The sequence below is a fragment of the Rhinichthys klamathensis genome, unplaced genomic scaffold, assembly GCF_029890125.1.
Source record: "Rhinichthys klamathensis goyatoka isolate OS25496 unplaced genomic scaffold, OSU_Roscu_1.1 h1tg000104l_1, whole genome shotgun sequence".
NCBI lineage: Eukaryota > Metazoa > Chordata > Actinopteri > Cypriniformes > Leuciscidae > Rhinichthys > Rhinichthys klamathensis.
The window spans coordinates 1,246,800-1,266,322 of record NW_026606643.1 but is presented as its reverse complement, the minus strand read 5'-3'; the positions used below and the strand labels follow the sequence as shown (position 1 = coordinate 1,266,322).

General features: G+C 37.3%; 1 protein-coding gene across 1 annotated transcript in view; it reads right to left on the bottom strand.

Annotated features, from left to right (window-relative positions):
• Positions 1-7,687: 7,687 nt before the first annotated feature.
• LOC130087069 (leucine-rich repeat transmembrane neuronal protein 4) overlaps positions 7,688-19,523 on the bottom strand; it is a 119,512-nt gene continuing 107,676 nt past the window's right edge. The window contains exon 3 of the mRNA XM_056253266.1: positions 7,688-8,531. Coding sequence (XP_056109241.1) covers positions 8,193-8,531 — 339 coding nt within the window. The 3' untranslated portion in view covers positions 7,688-8,192. The remainder of the gene's footprint in view (positions 8,532-19,523) is intronic.

Genomic DNA, 19,523 nt, shown 5'->3' with positions numbered 1-19,523 from the left:
TTTTCTCCGGGAGTAAATGGGTTTGGAAATTTTAGAGAAATTCTAAATTAACGCATTACAATTGAACTAAACCCATTATATTTTAGTCAACTAAATCTACTGTAGATTTAGTCGACTAAAATGTTATTGTATTTCGTCGACTAAAACTATACTAAAACTAAAACAATTCAGATGACTAAAATATGACTAAAACTAAATGCCATTTTAGTCAAAAGACTAAGACTAAAACTAAATCAAAATTTGCTGATAAAAATTAACACTGTTATAGACATTTGCATGTGTGCCCCTATCGTATAGTTGGGAACGCTGATTCATTTGAGTGAGTCACTTTAGATTCATTGAAATCTGTCTTGACGAAATTGAAAAGTCCTGTTACGATTTATGGCCAGTTGATTGGTGCGTCTCTAGTAGTCTTATCTAGTCAATGTTTTAAAATTGGTAGCTTCAAGAGCAATTTCAAGTTTTATAGACAATTTCCCCCCAACTTAGTGTGCTATGTGTTTTTATGCTTCCTAAAATATTAGCTTAGCGACATGCTAACACTCACATAAAAAGTGGATTTTTCTATGCAAAGCATTCGAAATAACTCTCTTCCGATGTTTTGTGATGGTTAGGATGTGGTCTATGTAGGTGGTGAGGCACTTGCTAAATTTTGGAACAGATCTTTCGGCCAAATTTCGTCCGGCCATTCTGTCCAACATTCAGTTGCTAAACTACGACTCTTGATGTTTAGATAGTTTGTGGGCTGAGGCTCTGGTTGAATGTGGCTGATTTAGTAGACAGAGAATAAGTATGGTGACAGGGCCAAGTCCACAATAGCAGCAGATGTTAGCCCCATGGGCCAACCCCCGCACACTGACAACAGCGCTACCTCTCAGCCATGTGCAAGCCTGGAGATAAGCGATGTTTTTTTTTTTCTCCTCCAATTTCTGCCCAGATGAGAAGATGCATGCGTTAGTGTGTGCGTGTTGTATATAGCTCCTTTCACCAAGACTTTTGCCCCAATGTTTACATGTCTGCTCTCTCTCTCTCTCTCTCTCTCTCTCTCTCTCTCTCTCTCTCTCTCTCTCTCTCTCTCTCTCTCTCTCTTCCTGTCCTTCTGGATATTTGCATCAGACACTCATTTGAGAGTCGAAGCAGAAAGTCTTCTCTGTTCCTTTAAATCCTACCCTTGAGGAAAAATGTGTTCCCAGAAGACACTGGGACCCAAATCACAAGGGGAAAATAAAAGAACAAGACTAAAACAAACAAACAGGAGGGTGAAACTCTGTGAAGTTGCGGTTGTAACTCAAATTTAGCTTTTATGTGAATGACCTGTACTGGCCTATTCTTTGTCTGCAAAGTGCTCTCTGAATTTTAGCGAATTACACCCACATCCTTAATGGACTGAGACAAAGTTAATGGAAAATTTGCATTTAGTGTGTTTGTTTTCTGCAGCTTAACAGCACCTGCTTGGATATTTTCTGTAAAGCTTCCAGGAAATGTTTTGCTTTGTAAACATTACTAAACAGTTTTGATTTAACCCTTGTGTCATATGAAACTGTGCCCACCTATGATCCTTGTGGCAAATTAATTTTGATTGCACTGAAATCCATTAATAATTCACAAATTCTTGATTAGGGATTAGTCCCATTAAGGAAAATGTGTGTGTTTTTTTTTCCTTCTTCTTCTGGTTCTAAAGTGTATTACGATTACAGATTTGAATAAAAAACAATTTATTCAAAACAATCAGCATGGACCCATTCCGCACAATCACTGCATAATAGAATGTGTGAGGCACAACATTTTTGAAAGTGCAAAATATGTTGGGCTCAAATATGATTCATAAATTAAATATATATACTACCGTTCAAAAATTGGGGGCATGGAGGTTTTTATTTTTGAGAAAAGTCTCTTATACTCACCAAGGCTGCATTTATTTGATAATTCAGTGAAAATACATTAATATTGTGAAATAGTATTACATTTACAAATAAATATTTTCTATTTTAAAATATTGTACTAATTTTCCTGTGATTTCAAAGCTAAATTCATCATTACTCCAGTCCTCAGTGTCACATGATCCTTCAGAAATCACTCTAATTTTCTGATTTAATGTTTAAGAAACTTTGTGATTATTATCAATATTGAAAACAGTTGTGCTGATTAATATTTTAATATTAAAAATATTTTATATTATTTATATTTTTTTTGTCTTTACTGTCAGATTTATAAGATTGAATTTCTTTTAAAAATATGGTTGCGTATATATCAGGTTCTTCACAGGGGCCAGACCACAGACAGTAGTTTTTTAAATAGTTATTTAAATCATAATATTTATTTTATAGAAGCAATTTGAAAATGTCAAATTATGTTTGAATATTTGCCACAATGTCACAAAGCCTGATTACCAAAATGCTCCTATTTATAATGTATTGTTTTTACCCACAATACAATAGGAGGGTTAAATACTCAAAACGGAAACTACAAAATGTGAAAGACAAGCAAAAAGAAGATGCAGGGGCTTCCTCCGCCTTACGTAAATGACCGTAAAGCAGCAAATTGTCAGAATAATGGGAAGAGACAGTTACATAAGGCTTCATGATTTGGCGACTTTGTAGATGAGGAGAATCGTTGCTGGGCATGACAGTTTAAGAGCTTAGATTATCAACTCATCCAAATAGCTGATTGGATCGGATGCTTTCATACTCATTCCTAGTTTATTTTAAGACAAAAATGATAAAATATTGCAGTTCTGGTCTATAATACATGGAGAAAATTGCAACACAATCTCATGGCAATTCGTAACTATTGCACATTTTGGCAAATTGGTGGCTAATTCATAAGAATTCCAACAATAATCATATAAATGATTATACTAATCATACAAATTCATATGAAATCACCACCTTGTACCATAGTTATATTTTCCTGCGAGATCAGGTTGGAAAATGATCCTTTAGCATTCTAATTCATCACAATGGCAGTTGCTCAGCTGGTGCATTATATATGTTTTAACTCTTTCCCCGCCATGACGGAATTTTCCGGCTTTCTGTGTTTTCACTGTTATAAGGTAGGTGGCGCTATGACACAACTTAGGAGTACTGAATCTCCTAATCAAAAGACATGTGAAGGAGAAGCAGAAACAAGCGATAGCATATGTAATCATATACATATGTAAAATAACGTGATCATCAACGTTAAACAGCATATAAATCAAAACTGTCTAATGTTACTGAATGAAATGTCGACCCAGGACGAGCTACAGGACTGTGCAAGCATTAGAGGTGTTGATGGACTCGATCTACTCCATCTATGTTTTAATCATTGTTCTGAATCCCATCTGAATGTAGTCTTTGACAAAACGCGGTTTTCTCAGCTTTTTGCTCAAAATGTATATATTTTTTTATGAAACTACCCACATTCAAGTGTTGATAAAAAAAAGAATGCATGAAGCTAGAATAAAACAGCGTTTTTGGGGGGGTTTAAAAGCAGAGGGTCTGTTCTTTCTTTCTTTTGATATATTGTATGGTCAGATATCCATACAACAAAATATTCTAGGGGCCATGAAATTTTTGTGAAAATTATCAAAAACGATGGCAGTAAAAAAAAAAAAAAAAAAACTGGCGGGGAAAGAGTTAATAATGATATAATAATAAATAAGTATATATTTTACATTTCATATATTTATTTTATATATAATTTAGAACAATTACAATGAAATATTCTAGTTTCCCCCTAAACAACAGCCTGACACACAGAAAGTCCTATGGATTTTCTGCAACGCTGCCACTGAGCTAATGTCTTGCTGTAAGGAGCGTTTTATGAGGTTGTAAAGTTCTTGCGACTTACTCAGAATTGAAATGCGGTGGGCAGGTAACCCTATTAGCATTTTACCTAACAACATCAAGCCTTTACTTGATACATCATGCATGAAGCCTCGGAGCAAAGTACAAGCCACTCTCACTGAACAAGTAGATATTATTTTAATTTGGTCTGGGCTTCTCAAATACAAGCCGAGGAGAAAGAGAGAGGGCTGGTGGTGGAGCACAACGGTTAGGGCACATAGTAGAATCAAAGTATACTCTATAAGACGTTGAAATGAGCACTGATATCAATCTTTCAATTCCCAAACTGATGTCAGCAGTGAAGTGATACAAAGAAAATGAAAATCTATGATGCTAATGAGATGAGGAACCGAACGAGACAGCAGATAGAAAAATATCAATCTTCCAAATGAGGGATCATATTGAGTCTTTCTAGAAGCGTCTATTTTTTTTATCAGGATGCGCGTTTAAACAGCTGAGGCTTCTGTCCTTTTCACAAAACTTGTGTCAAAAAAAGCAAAACAATATGTTTCTTTATACTCTCTATTTACAAGATAAACATGTGAAGATAACTGGTGCCGGAGACCATCAGGACACATTTCAAAATGTCTTTGATCGTCTTGACAGCGTCAGTTCTCTCGAAGAGATTGAGACGTGACAGTGTGAAATCCGTTTCTTACCTCGCCAGCTCTCCACCACGTTTCCTGTGACGTCTTGGTGGAGCTTTGCGTTCGTTTAATCGATCCGTTTCCATTACAAACATGCCAAAGTAGGGTTCTGAAGGGGCCAAAGTGGTTACCGTGGCTCCTGAGAAGACGGGTGATGATGTCACCACCCGCCGGTGTTCCGGGGGCTTTGAACAGGTGGAAATTTGCAATATCCACTATAACCGGTGGTGAGGTACCATGTCCACATTCATTGTGTGAAGTCCAAACGCACAGGCACACAGGGTGAAAGAAAAAAACAAACAGTTTACAGGCAATAATTCCATATTCTCATGTTATTCAAAAGTCCTTTGAGGGTTAAAAGAAAGAAAAACCAAACAGAACTTCTACACGGCTGGACAACGGCTTGTAATGCCAGAGAGTTTCTTGATCAAAATGCTCTGCTGAACTACAGTGTGTGAACCTGCAAACCGAGTGATGCAGAATCAATGTAATGTTACTAATGGATGACCATAGTAGTCCATTAGACTAGTAATAGTGTAATGTTCAAAGCAAAGCCACACGGGAGCTGAACTCAAACTAAAAATGAACAGGCCCTCAATGACTATGGGAGACCGGAGGCTATTGCAACACGTATTCAGCACGTTTAGTGGAGATCACTTTCTGCCCGAGGAAAGGTGTAATCGTTTCACTTCGTGAGAAATAACATCGATTTTTTGGGGGGGATGTCCAGTATTTTTCTTCTGTTGTCTAAATTTTTTACCTTGGAATAATAAAAAAAATCTTTAATTGTGTTTAAATAGATTTTTCCATATTAAATAATAAATTACACGAATAATACATTTTAGTAAAAAGCATTTTCCCCCTTTTTGTTTTAAACATAATTCCTGACATCTAAAGGTGAAAATGCTTCAGTAATACTATTCGTTTGATGAGTGCTCTTATCTATGGAGGCTTGTTTCCGCCACAGAATGAAAAATATAAAAGGTAATTGCGACTTTTTATCTCACAGTTCTGACTTTTTTTCTCACAATTGCGAGTTTACATCTCGCAATTCTGACGTTATTTCTCAGAATTGCGTGATATAAAGTCAGGATTTATTGATATAAAAGTCGCAATTGCAGGTTATAAAGTCAGAATTGCGTCATATAAAGTCGCAATTGCGTGTTGTAAACTCAGAATTGCGTGAAATAAAGTCGCAATTGCGTGTTATAAACTCAGAATTGCGAGATATAAACTATTCTGAGGGGAAAAAAGTTAGTCTTTTCCCCCCTTAGAATTGGCCTGATAACTCGCTATTGCGAGTTTATATCTCACAATTCTGAGAAAAGATGTCAGAATTTCGAGATATAAACTCGCAATTATGTGTTATAAAGTCAGAATTGCGAGATGTAAACTCGCAATTGTGAGAAAAAAAGTCAGAATTGTGACTTTATATCTCGCAATTGCGACTTTATTTCTCACAATTCTGACTTCATATCTCGCAATTGTGAGATTAAAAGTCACAATTATTTATTTATTTATTTATTTTTATTCAGTGGCGGAAACAAGCTTCCATACTTATCAGAGATGCAGTGGGTTTAATAAAACAATGTGTGTTATGTGTTATGATTGCCCCAAGTCACTGTCACAATCAAACCCATAATACTCTGACAACTTGTTTTAAATTCAATTTAATGATAATATTACTTTTGGCAGATATATACGTTTCTTGCTTCAAACCATGTCATGTAGATTTGTAGTAGAAGTTCGAGTTATAAAGGAAAATTTCAGTTGCAGTTGTCCCCGGTCTCCCATATGTCTTGCTGTTTTATCCAATTATAGCAATTTCATCCGTGTAGCTGCTTTGTTGAGTGACATCTAGAGTCAGAAAATCTCTTGGTTAACACTCCATGACCTGAGGTGACTGACCACCTCTTTCTGAACTGAAACTTGGTTTATTCAGCTCTTCGATACAACTGGAGGCTCTTATTAGAGGTTCTAGCTTTGTTATTGTCAGATCATTCCCTTAGATAATTAAAAAGCCATTTGAAAATGGTTTAGAAAGATCGTTTTGGTCAGAAACATGTTTTACACAAGTATATGAATGTAAACGCTTCAGGCTAAGCTCCATTTCACACATTGTTGTGTGCCAAAAATATATTCAAGTATGTGGTGGATTGCCAGCATTTCCACCATCAGCTTTTCCATTAAGGTCAATAACTGTCATAGCGTAGCAACAGTTTTGAAGAGAACACTCTTCGATGACAGCTAGCTACCTCAATAGTAACACATCAGTTTAACGCCACCCCCTGGAAGTTTGTTACAGCAGCGTGTACAACAGGACAGTGGTGTCGCATACTTGCGAAGAAGGCGTTTCTGCCACTAGATGGTAACTCCAGCATGCTATCCGAGTGAGGGATGTCTGCTCCTCCCCCTTAGGATTCTACCTTCTTGAAGCTGAAGTGTGTAATTTTTCTGTGTTTAGCTAGCTAAATGCAGAGAGTATTTAGTAAAAAGTATGAACAAGCAGTTGGTTTAGCAGAAACATCAAAACATAGTTTGTTTGTTGGAACATTCCGACCAGCTCAACCAATGGTGTAAGTTTGGGGGCGTGGTTTTCTGTTTTCCTGACCAATAGCAGATAAAGAGAGTGTTTAGGAAACCTTTTGGAAAACAGTCATTATTTCTGACACTAGTGGTTGCAGAAATTACACACTTCAGCTTTTAAACTTAAAAAAAACACACACACATACACACACACGATCTAGTTAACAGGTAGCCTTCAAACACAAAGCTTGATGTTTTTTACTCTGCATTTCAGTACTAAATTCTGCAGAATAAAAATCAGGCAACATGTCGTCAGCCGTGAACGCCGCTGGCCCACACATTACAGTATATGCGTTAGACACACTGATTAATTTGATTACATTTTGAAAAGAAACACAAGCTTTATGTACATCTAAGAAGCTTGATCTTTGGTACATGTGCACACTGAAAGACCTTGCCATGTGAGACTTAATTTCTAATTTAATGAATGAGTTTTCTTATACTCAAACAGATCTTCCCTCTGACATTCTCATGTCTGGACAGATCTGTCTTTTTAATCAAATAATGACAGCATTTATGAGCACTCCCTGGCAACTAAATGAAAATAACAGCGAGAGGCCTTTGAGCTCTGGTGAACATTAATTTGCTTCTTTTCATTCTCTCGTTCTCACACTCTCTCCCTCTTCAAAAAAAAATAAAAAAAAACCTTGTTTATTGCACATTCCTATTCATTCTTCACTCAGCATGGGAGAATCGCCATTATCTACTCCTCAGAGAAGCCGTCCTAGCGTCAGTGCAGAGCGAGGGCTGAATGAAACCAAAGCCACGTTTAACGTCTCATGCATGTTGCATTGGATTTTAATTTGCCATTGAGCAGAACGGGGACAACAAAACATGTATTGGCCTTTGATTCGGAACAAAGAAAAGATGGAAAAAGACAAATGGAATCCCATTTTCCAGAATACACTACACTCCACAATAGAAGTGTACCGTATGCCAGATCCTCGTGTCCTCCAGCGACGTCGTTGGGAATGATTTTCACTTCTCTATATTCGCGAGAAACAGTTAGCGCGCAGCAGTATGCACAGTTTTCAGACGCGCAGCTGCGTTAATGCCGGCAGAATGTGGATCACCACCCAGGCACAGCCTCTTTTGAAATTACCCATCATGCCTTGCTATACGAGCGGGGCTGTTAGCGTCTAAAAGTGAGGGTGCTGGTGGAACGTTCTGTTGTTGGATAGTTAATGGAGCGTTCTGTGGTGGGGTAGGGGATGCTGGGCCCCTCCATGGGCGCTCTCTGGCTGGGTGGGGAGCAGGGTCCCACGGTGCCCGAGTTGATGGTGGGCACTGCCGGAAGGGCCACAGTCTGGATGGTGCTCCTCTCGCGGGGGGGAAGCTCCTCCAGCCCCTCCAGGCTTTGGGGGGGACCATCGTAACTCATGTTGAGCCGCAGGGGTTGATGCGCCTGGCAGTAGTCCACTATGGGCTGCTCGTACCTGTAGAAGGTCAGCGTGCTCATCTGGTGAGGGACCTGTGGGGGGTAAAGTAGAGAGAGAGCAAGAATGAGAAAAGTTGAAGATTCCTAATTAGAATAATTAAGCCATCAACAGTCATTAAATCGTCATTAAAGGGGTAGTCGTTCAAAAATGAAATTTTTTTGCCATTATTCACTCAGCCTCAAGTCATTTTAGATCCGTATGACTTACTTTCCTCAGTAGGACACAAAATGGGAAATTTTGAAGACTGCACTGGTTGCTCTTTTCCATGCAAATATAATGAAAGGGGACTAGAGAATTCAAGCTTTAAAAAAACCCTATTCAAATGCACCATGAAATATCAAAAAGTGGTCCAGTTGACTTATGCCTATTCAAAGTGCTATGTATGAAGTCTTTTGAAGCTTTTTGTGACAAGAAAACTGATAACATTAACCTCTACAACCGGAGTCAGAGTTGAACTCAAAAACAGAATCAGTCTGATGTGTGAATGATCCATTCAGACTCAAACTGAATTCATAATTCATTGAAAAGATCTGATTCAAAAAAATGATTTATTCACAGATCAGTCATTGCTTTACAATAAGGTTCCATTCGTTAACCACATTAATTAACATGAACTAATGATGAAAAATAGCATTTCTTAATCTTAACATTTACTAATGCATTATTAAAATCAAAAGTTGAATCTGTAAATATTATCGGTAACACTTTAGGTAATACGCTTATTATCATGCATATTACTAGGATATTGGCTGTTTACTAGTATAAAGCACATATTAATGCCTTATTCTGCATGACCATCTTCTACATCCCTTAATCCTACCCAATACTAAACTTAATAACTACTTTACAACTATTGATAAGCAGTAATTAGGAGTTTATTGAGGCAAAAGTAATAATAGTGAGAACTGGAGCCTTAAACTAAAGTGTGACCATGTTATGTAATGAACCTGACTTAACATGTACTAACAATGAACAGTTCTATTTTATTAAGTAATATTAATAAACATGAATAAATACTGCAAATACTGCATTGCTCATTGTTATTGAATTATTTAACTAATGTTAACTAATAGGACCCTATTGTAAAGTGTTAACAATCATTCAAACGGGAACTGAATTCAAGTTTTAAGAAGATCTGAATCAAAATAATGATTTGTTTATGAATCGAACATTGCTAGTTCTCTCATGAAGAATTTTAACAAAATCAATCACTCGATTCATTTAAAAGTTCAGATTTGAAAGAAAGATTCATTCACGAATCTGAGATACAGTACTTCTCCCATGAAGAATGTTCAATTTTCAAACAACTTACATTTTGGTCTTTTTTGATCACTAAAAGCTATTGTATGACTCTGAATATTGCACATGAGTCATACAGTATGGACCACTCTTACGGTGCTTTTTGTTGCTTGAGAGTTCCTGTCTTCATTCAATTTATTTTATGAAAAAAAAAAAAAAAAAAAAAAAAAAACAATCAGGATATTCATCAATATCTATTGATGTTTATCTATTGAACCTACTGTGCTCCAAGGACAAATGAAAGACATACAGGTTTGGAACGACATGAAGGTGAGTAAATAATGACATTTTTCCTTTTTGGGTGAACTCTCCCTTTAATTAGAGTAATTAAACCACCCCCTCACCACAAGAGTCATTAAATAGTCATAAAATATCTCCGATAATGATTCCACCACCAAGAGACATGCACACATTCCAACATCCCTCATTCCCCCATCGTTCTCAGCCCACTCGCGACTTCCTCTTTAAGCTCTGCTTCCGTCTGCATTTAGAAGCTGCCTCGTGGCGCCTCGTTTTCAAAGAGGAACCGCGCTGGTAGGGGTAATAGCTTTTTACACCGAGTGCAAACCCAGCATCTGTCTTGCTTCCCAGTGTGTGTGCTGTGCTCGCTGGTGACTCACTCTGTGTATACACAAGAGGCAGAACACACACACGCGCACACACACAAAACCCCCGCATAGGCTTCTGCAGCTATTCCTATGATAAGTGACACAAGCAAATATGCCTTTCCATTTCATGCCGTGACTCTCGGAGAGTCGTTGAGGAGAAACATGCCACATGTGGCTGCACTGCAAAAAACATTTCAATTTTACTGGAAAATGACAACAAATACTGGTAAATGTCCTTAAAACAAGATAAATTGACATTATTTAAATGAAAATGCATAAATGATTAAAAAATATTTTCAGAGAACTCCATGAACTACGATTTTATTTTTCCTAAACTCATCGACAAATCATTTCCTTGTTTTGAACAAAGCTCAGTGCTGTTTACTCTTAAGGAATCAGTGAATGAATCATTCTTTTGATCTGGATCTTTTCAATGAACCAATTTATCCAGTTCCTAGTGAGCTCAACTCACTGACAACTTAATTTAGTTCTGTTCCTCACACAAAACTATCTTCAGAAGAGTCATACATTCTACATTTATGGTGTTTTTATCATCATTTTTAAAGCTTATAACACCCATAAGCATCACTATAAACTGTCTTCATGTGGAAAAGAATCTTTGAAATATCTCAAATTTATAGAGACTGGAACTAAACAGGGGTGCGTTTCCCGTACAACGACGTAACTCAATGCTTCACTACCATAGTACGATGCATCGTTGAAGAAATCAACTTGCAAGTCACGACTGTTTCCCGAAAACAAAGTGGTCACCACGTTGGTTTATGACGTCACGCACCTGGTGGAGTAATAACTTATTTTAATGAAACTGTTTAAGATCGAATTAACGCTAGATGTTTTGATATAAATGACAGACATCTGAGGACTATTTCTAAGTTATTTTTCTTTATGTCCAGATTCAATCATTGGCTCGTTCTTACGTACTAGAGCACGTTCGCACATGCGCACTCTTCAAAAAATGAGGCTTTAAATCTCTTGACAAACTAAAAGACTTGAATGACATTTGTATGTATTCTAAATAAAAGACACAGTTTGTACTGAATGTCAGCTTGCTTATTTTGCTCAAGATAAGGATTTATTAAGTATGGAACTTGCAACCATAGTTGGCTAACGATGCTTTCGGGAAACGCACCCCAGAGAGTTACTGACAGACTGAGAAGAGAGGTGCTGCTACAATGTACAATATGTGGAAAATACTGTATTTTTTTAACATTCATTGAAAGCCTGTTCTAGCTGATCTTGTTTTCAGGATTTTCACACATTATTTCTGGAAAACATTGCAAAAGTAGTTTTTTAATCAGTATTTTTGGAGTGTTCTCATCTCTCGTACTGTCACACAAATCATGCTGAACCAAGTTTCCATGTATTTCCACTGAACAACCAGAGTTCATTGCTTTTAAAGGGGCAAATTAGTGAACGCTTAGAGATAGTGAAGAGCGACCAAGCGCGATTACCGTCACCGAGCACTAAGTGAACATTAGTGACAAGAGAGCTCTGCCGGTGTGGCAGACGAAGAGATTTTACAAAGAGACTCCTGACAGGAAGCAAAATAAATAAACAACGTCAAATGCAGGCCCGACTCGCAAGTGCAAATGAGATGTGTTGTGTCAGCGGATCGGATTTAAAGCTCTTTGTATGCCACAATTAATCCACTTCCCCATATTCCCCTGAGCAGAGCGAATGGCTTTTGCATGGGCACAAGCAGAATGCACAGCTACTTAAAAAAACTGCTTTACTTAAAGGTCCCCTGACATGAAATTTTCACTTTCTGAGGTTTTTTAACATTAATATTAGTTCCCCTAGCCTGTATTTGGTCCCCTCGTGTCTAGAATTTTCAATCGGTGTAAACCGAGCTTTGGCTATTTTTCTCTTCTCTGCAGCTCAGACGCGCTGATCTTGAATCTCCTCGTTATGACGTCATAACGAGGAAAGGTTACCTCCCCGTTCTCTGCTTTGCCCGCCCGGAGAATTTGGCTCGCCCATGAGAAAACGAGCTAGGAACAGGAAGTACGAACGCGCCGGCGCAATTTTTGTTTTTCCTAGAGAAATAGCTTTGAGATTTGAGTTTTTCCTCGAGAGATATCATGGCTTGCAAACGAGCGAAGCATGGCAGTTGATCAGTGTTCGGATGTACAAATGAACACAAAAGTATTTTTTAGTTCCTTCATCGAGCCTCTGAAGAAACAATGGGTTAATTTTATTTTCTCAGGAAATGCGCCGACACAACTTCCCAAAGTTTTGTATGGTCCAAACATTTCACCGACTGTTTCCTCAACTCGATGAACGTCTGAAAATAAATCGATCGAGCTACCAAGCAACAATTTCTGATGTGTAGCCTAATTGTTCAAGTTCAGACAGGTAAGTTAATCTTTCTCTCAAAATCGTTCAATACTGTTTATGCATCAGTAAGTCAAGCCAGTGACTAAAATATCAACTTCACATCGTTTCTTTTAGTAGGATGAAAATAATCGTATTTAAATTCTGAAAAATTATACAGAAAGCGATCAAAGAACAATCTTTCCACAGCGCGAGTTTATCTGGACAACTCGTTATGAAATCAATGACGCACGTTACACTGCACAACGAAGCTCTTGTATGTACATCATCGTGTTTGCATTGGGGAAAGCATTAGAGAGAGTGCAGAAACTGCGTTGCAAAGATGAGATCTTCATGCTCGCGATCAACAGACTGTCATCTGCTTGCTCAATGCTCACCACTGCAACATTTTATGTGATGGGAATAGATCTAAATACTTTAAAAACTTCTCACGATTCGTTAATCTCGATAGCTGTAATAGTAAAAACGTATAATAGCTGTAGTAAAGTATTCGAGAAAGTTTCGCATGTAATACATAGCTATTTCATATGCAAGCATGTCAGCCAATCACAGCAGTGGCTAGTTGCACTGAATCCCACAGCAGACACGCCCCTTCAAACAGAGCGTTCAAATCAGAGGCTAAAATCAGGCTAGGAAAATTGCCTTTTATTTCTAAATTATGACTATTTTTGATCTAAAAAACATACTAACATTATAAGGGCAACCCAGGAAACATTATAAAATAATAAAATAACCCCAATGTCAGGGGACCTTTAAAATGTCATAGGATTTGTTAAGAAGAAATGGATAGTCATATAGGGCCAGTGCAAGGGATGTTAAAAGTAGTAAAGCCAACACTAATATACGGAAAGCGATTTTGTACAAATACATGCGTATTTGTGTTCATGCGTATGTGAAGAGCACTTGCTCATCAAGATTCCATTTAACATGGCCATGTAAATGAAAAAAAAAAAAATCGGATTAAAAATTTGGATCTGTGCATTAGGTAGTGTAAATGCCACTTAATAAGCAAAACATTTTTATTATTGGTTATCAGCTGATGGTGATGGCAAATATCAATATTAATTGACCTCTCTGATACAGTATATCGGTCCTTTTGGCAACATCAATCACAAAGAAGAAGCAATCTTGCAAAAGCACAGGAAGAGACTGTGAGCTGATCTTTTAAATAATGGTTATTGCATTTTACTACCCATCTGTGTGTTTTGGAGACAAGTGGGTTGGACCTTTAGTCTATGAGGACCCTCAGAACCATCAAAAGGTACCAGGGTAAAAAGAGAGGAGCGCTTGCCAAAATCCAAACCACTGCCTCAGGTGGCTTGACAAATTGGAAATGAATGAGAAAGAGGTTGGATCATTGTTGTCGAAATGAAAGACCCGTTGCAACTCATTTTTCTTCTACAATCTGACAAAGATTTTCTGATGGCGATTTTTCATGATATTCAATATACACTATATATATGAGATAAATATGTATTTGTTGTTAAATGACTTGCCATTTTAACCAAACAGACGTTGTTGCCAAAAAGATGTATAATGTGTGATGTATTGTATAATCCAATAATACATTGATTTTCCTCTACATTCCTTCTTCGTTAGGTGGTTGGAGTGGAGTGGTTAAAACTTGCTTGCTATTTTCCAAGCAACAAGCAAAGGTGGAGCAAGTTTTTCACTTTGATTAATAAGAACTTTGGAATATTTGGAATAACAAACAAATGAATTCATATTTATTAAAGGGTTAGTTCACCCAAAAATTAAAATTCTGTCATCAATACTCACCCTCATGTCGTTCCAAACCCATAAGACTTTTGTTCATCTCTTGTGAAAACAAATTAGGATCTTTTTGATGAAATCTGATAACTTTCTGTTCCTCCATTGACAGCTACGCAACTACCACTTTGAAGCTTCAAAAAGTTCATAAAGAGATCGTAAAACTAATCCATATGAATTTTCTGAAGAGACTCGATGGCTTTATATGATGAACAGATTTAATTTAGGCTTGTATACACATTTAAACATTGATCAGAGAACCTAAACAGAAGCTGAACCGGACCTGCTTAACACGCGAGAACAAACCTCTTGTGTTAGTTCAAACGAAAATGAACCTCACTGGTTCTTGCAGAAGCTCAAACATGCTGCGTAACACAAGAATGAACCTCATTGGTTCTTGCTGAAGCTCAAACGTGCTGCGTAACACAAGAATGAACCTCATTGGTTCTTGCTGAAGCTCAAACGTGCTGCGTAACACAAGAATGAACCTCATTGGTTCTTGCTGAAGCTCAAACGTGATGCGTAACACAAGAATGAACCTCATTGGTTCTTGCTGAAGCTCAAACGTGCTGCGTAACACAAGAATGAACCTCATTGGTTCTTGCAGAAGCTCAAACGTGCTGCGTAACACAAGAATTAACCTCATTGGTTCTTGCTGAAGCTCAAACGTGATGCGTAACACAAGAATGAACCTCATTGGTTCTTGCTGAAGCTCAAACGTGCTGCGTAACACAAGAATGAACCTCATTGGTTCTTGCTGAAGCTCAAACGTGCTGCGTAACACAAGAATGAACCTCATTGGTTCTTGCTGAAGCTCAAACGTGATGCGTAACACAAGAATGAACCTCATTGGTTCTTGCTGAAGCTCAAACGTGCTGCGTAACACAAGAATGAACCTCATTGGTTCTTGCTGAAGCTCAAACGTGCTGCGTAACACGAGACTGAACCTCATTGGTTCTTGCTGAAGCTCAAACATGCTGCGTAACACGAGAATGAACCTCATTGGTTCTTGCTGAAGCTCAAACGTGCTGCGTAACACAAGAATGAACCTCATTGGTTCTTGCTGAAGCTCAAACGTGCTGCATGCGATCAAGTCTCTTCAGAAAAACTGCTCAATTCATATGGATAATTTTACGATCTCTTTATGAACTTTTTGAACCGTTTATAGTGGTAGTTGCGTAACTGTCAATGGAGGGACAGAAAGCTCTCAGATTTCATTAAAAAGATCATCATTTGTTTTCTAAAGATGAAAGCCTTATGGGACAGACATTTTCATTTTCATTTCATTCATTTTTGCGTAAAATATCCCTTTAAGATAGTAAATGGTCCATTTTGATTTGCTATCGACTGAAAGTGACTTCTCTGATTAAGTGAAGTGTCACATTGTACTGATTTATAATGTGTGTCAGAGGTAAAGAGCGGTCATCTGAGAAGATAAATATTTAGTCCAGGATGTTTATGCTAGTGGAATGCAGTGGATTATCCAAATGAAAAGACATACAAATGATAAACAGGGTGAATCCTGTACAATAAGGCAGACATTTGCGGTGAGTCAAACCTTTCCAATGAGCACCCAGTGGTACCATAGCATTACCCGTTGACACTCTCCAGCTCAGTGGGTTAGTCCCTCTCTCTCTCTCTCTCTCACACACATACACACACTCTCGTTCACAGCTATTCCTTCCTTCGGCCACTCCCAACAGATCTGCAGTGAGGTGGCATTGATTAATTATAATATACTAACTACTAACTGTTTCAGTGAATTCTGAACAGTGCATGTACATAAATCTAGACTAATGTGTGTGTGAGGGAGAGAAAGGGTGTGTGACAAGTCATAACTACACCTTTCAGCACGGCAAAGTGACAGACGTGGACCATAGTCAGGGTAGACACTATATTTAATTTAACACGAATGAAAAATACGACAGACAGACGTACGGTCTGTTCAATGGGTTTCACTGTCTTACAGGAACAGTTCACCCAGAGCGGATGCCATGAACAGACTTATGGGTCAATGACATGTTGCTCATTTATTATTAATTCATTAAAAAAATGTACATTCACATGCATTGAGGTAAATCCACATCTTGATATGTTTTAATTACTTCATTAAAATTAATTTAAAAAGTCAAAAAATATCAGGGTGACACAATTGTCCTGATATTATAATGAAGAAAAAGAAAAGTCTCATTAAAATAATAAATTCTTGGAAACCTTATTAAGCTGGTGAACATAATATTTTATTATTGATTGTTTATAAGTGAAAACTGCAAATAAAAAATTTGGAAATTTGAAAAATTGAAAAATTGAAAAGCATTTGTCCACCAAATCATGTAGTAGCCAAAATTCAGAAACATGCAGAAACAAATTTTTTTTTTTTTTTTTTGCTTCAAAGTTACAGGGATAAACAGGAACATAATGATTCAATGATGCAAACAGAGTTCAATCCTGCTTTTAAAGCAGCTCTAAAAAGAAAATAGTGTCATTGTTCAGCTGAAGTCATTCAGTGTTGATTCAGTTCTGTTCAATAACTGTGTAAAGATAATTAAAATATGAAATGAGTTCAATTTATATAAAGCAGCAATAGAAAAGAGTGATGTCATTGTCCAGCTCACAGAAAGGACACAGACCCTCAAGGTTAATAAGTCTATGAAAATATCAGCTAACTTTTTTTATGACAAGGCAAGGCTGGTTTAGGGCGATTCACACAAAACCTAATATTATTATAAATAAATAAAAAATCTGGATATTTGAATGAATGAATGAAGTTTACCACCATTCTAAAGTGTATGGGGCTGTAGGATTTTTAAATGTTTTTTCCTTTTCTTTATCTTGGACATTCGTATTTGTCATTTATCCTCATGTTAGATTTAATTCTTTTTTGGCTTATTTATAGCACACAGCAAGTTCAACTTTTTATTGTTGGTCATGTATGCCTGAATACTATCCCATAATGCCTTTGGTCTCACCACAGGTGAGGTTTGAATGCTTTCTATTCCGCATCTGTTACGAATCTCCTGTTTTGTTCCGGGTCCCGGGTGCCTTCATTTGGAATGGTACATATTGTGATGTTCCTAAACTCCCTGTCTCCTGCCCCATTACCCAGATGACAACACCATGGCCAACTATAGTCAAATCGCTGGGCTGTTTGTCCATTACGGGTGACTATGACAGCAGGGACTCATCAGTATGTGAGGGACATGGTGTCTCTGCCATTCCTGTTTATTCAGAGCTTAACAGGGTATTCTTGTGCCCTGGCCACTAGTTATGCAAATAAGCATGCTCACGTAGCATATTAAAGCCGTACAGTCAAGCTAACACTTTGATTTGTTGCACGCTGCTGGTCTTAGAAGCGTGCCAACTAGCTGACAGCGAAGGCTAATAGATCGCCTGCAGAGCACCGTAAGGAATCTATAGGATTCATTCCCAGCATTCAGGCCCAAACCTTTTTATTACAAGAAACATTACTGCTGTGCATTTGCATTCATGCAAGAGGAAATTCGGTGCAACAATGTATTTACCATGTCTAAGAGGCTAAACAAGGCGAAAGACATTCACCATCTGTATGCATGAGTCATCCTGCTACAGCTAAGCATGCACAGTATGGAATCTGCTAGATCTTTAGTTAATAAGGTGACAAGTACGATACGCAGTATTAAACCACTCAGGTTTACCAGCACAATCTGCATGTATTAGGGAAATGTACATGAGAGAAGATGTTTCAGCCTTAAACGGACACATTGTGCAAATGCGATTGTGTAGCAGTTAGAATACAAGGGCCGGTTCACTATAAAAATAATATTCTGTCATTGTTTTTTTTTCTGTGGAACTCGATAAAAGAGTTAAAGATCTCACCATACAATGACTAAAAAAGGACTAAACTAAAAGTATGAAATAAATAATTGGGACTAAAACAAATAATTGTGAGGAAGTTTATAAGAAATATTGTGAGATTGTGAGATATATGAAGTTGCAATTCTGAGAAATAAAGTTCCAATTACGAGAAAGGTGCATATTGCGATTGTTTTGTTATTACACAGATTCTGAGATATGATGTTGCAATTCTGAGATATAAAGTTGTAATGACGAGAAATAAAGGTGCAGCTGTAAGATATAAATTCACAGTTATGATATATAAAGCCACAATATGATATATGTATTCACACTAAAGATAATAACAATTACATCAGTCAGAATTTAAGAAAAAGTAAAATTTTGAGAAATAATATATTGCAGTTATGAGATGGTCACAATTGTGAGAAATAAAGTAGCAATTGTGAAAAATAGTCACAAGTTATAAGAAATGAAATACAAATGAAGAGTTAATAAGTATGGAATTTGTGAGAAATTAATGAAAAATTACCTTTTTTTTCATACTTTTATGGTGGGGATTTTTTAAAATAATTATTTGGAAGTTGGCAGCCCCTATTCACAATGAACTACTGTTGGGCAAGAGTTGCATAATGATTCTTTAGATATTTCTACTTTTATGTTCCATGAAAAAAAAAGTGGGATAGAGAATAATAACAGAATTGTCATTTTTGGCTGAAATATCCCTTTTAGTTTGTTTACAAAAGCAGCAAACTGGCACCAGGGCAGGACGCAGTTACAAATTATCTTCACAATGGTTTGGCAGAAGTATTTTTGTCACTGTCGAGAGAGTTTAAATCGCCCCTGATCGAGCTTAAAAGTGTTTGCATGCATGTGCGTGTTAGTGTTGCATCAGGGTGCGTGAAAATTTAATGCAGCTGTTCTGAGTAGAGAAAGATGACACAGATGTTGCACAGGGAGCCCGTGTGACACTAAAGACACCCGACACGCTCTTTTAATGAAGTAAAACACATGTCTGAGGGTGAGTTCGCCTGAGCAGCATGAAATTTAAACAAGCGGGAGGGGAAGAACATGTTTAAGAGAGAAAAGACACTGAAATAAAAGTGTTAATTTGTGGGTACAATTTTTCTTTAAAGGGGACCTATTATGCCTTTTTTTAGA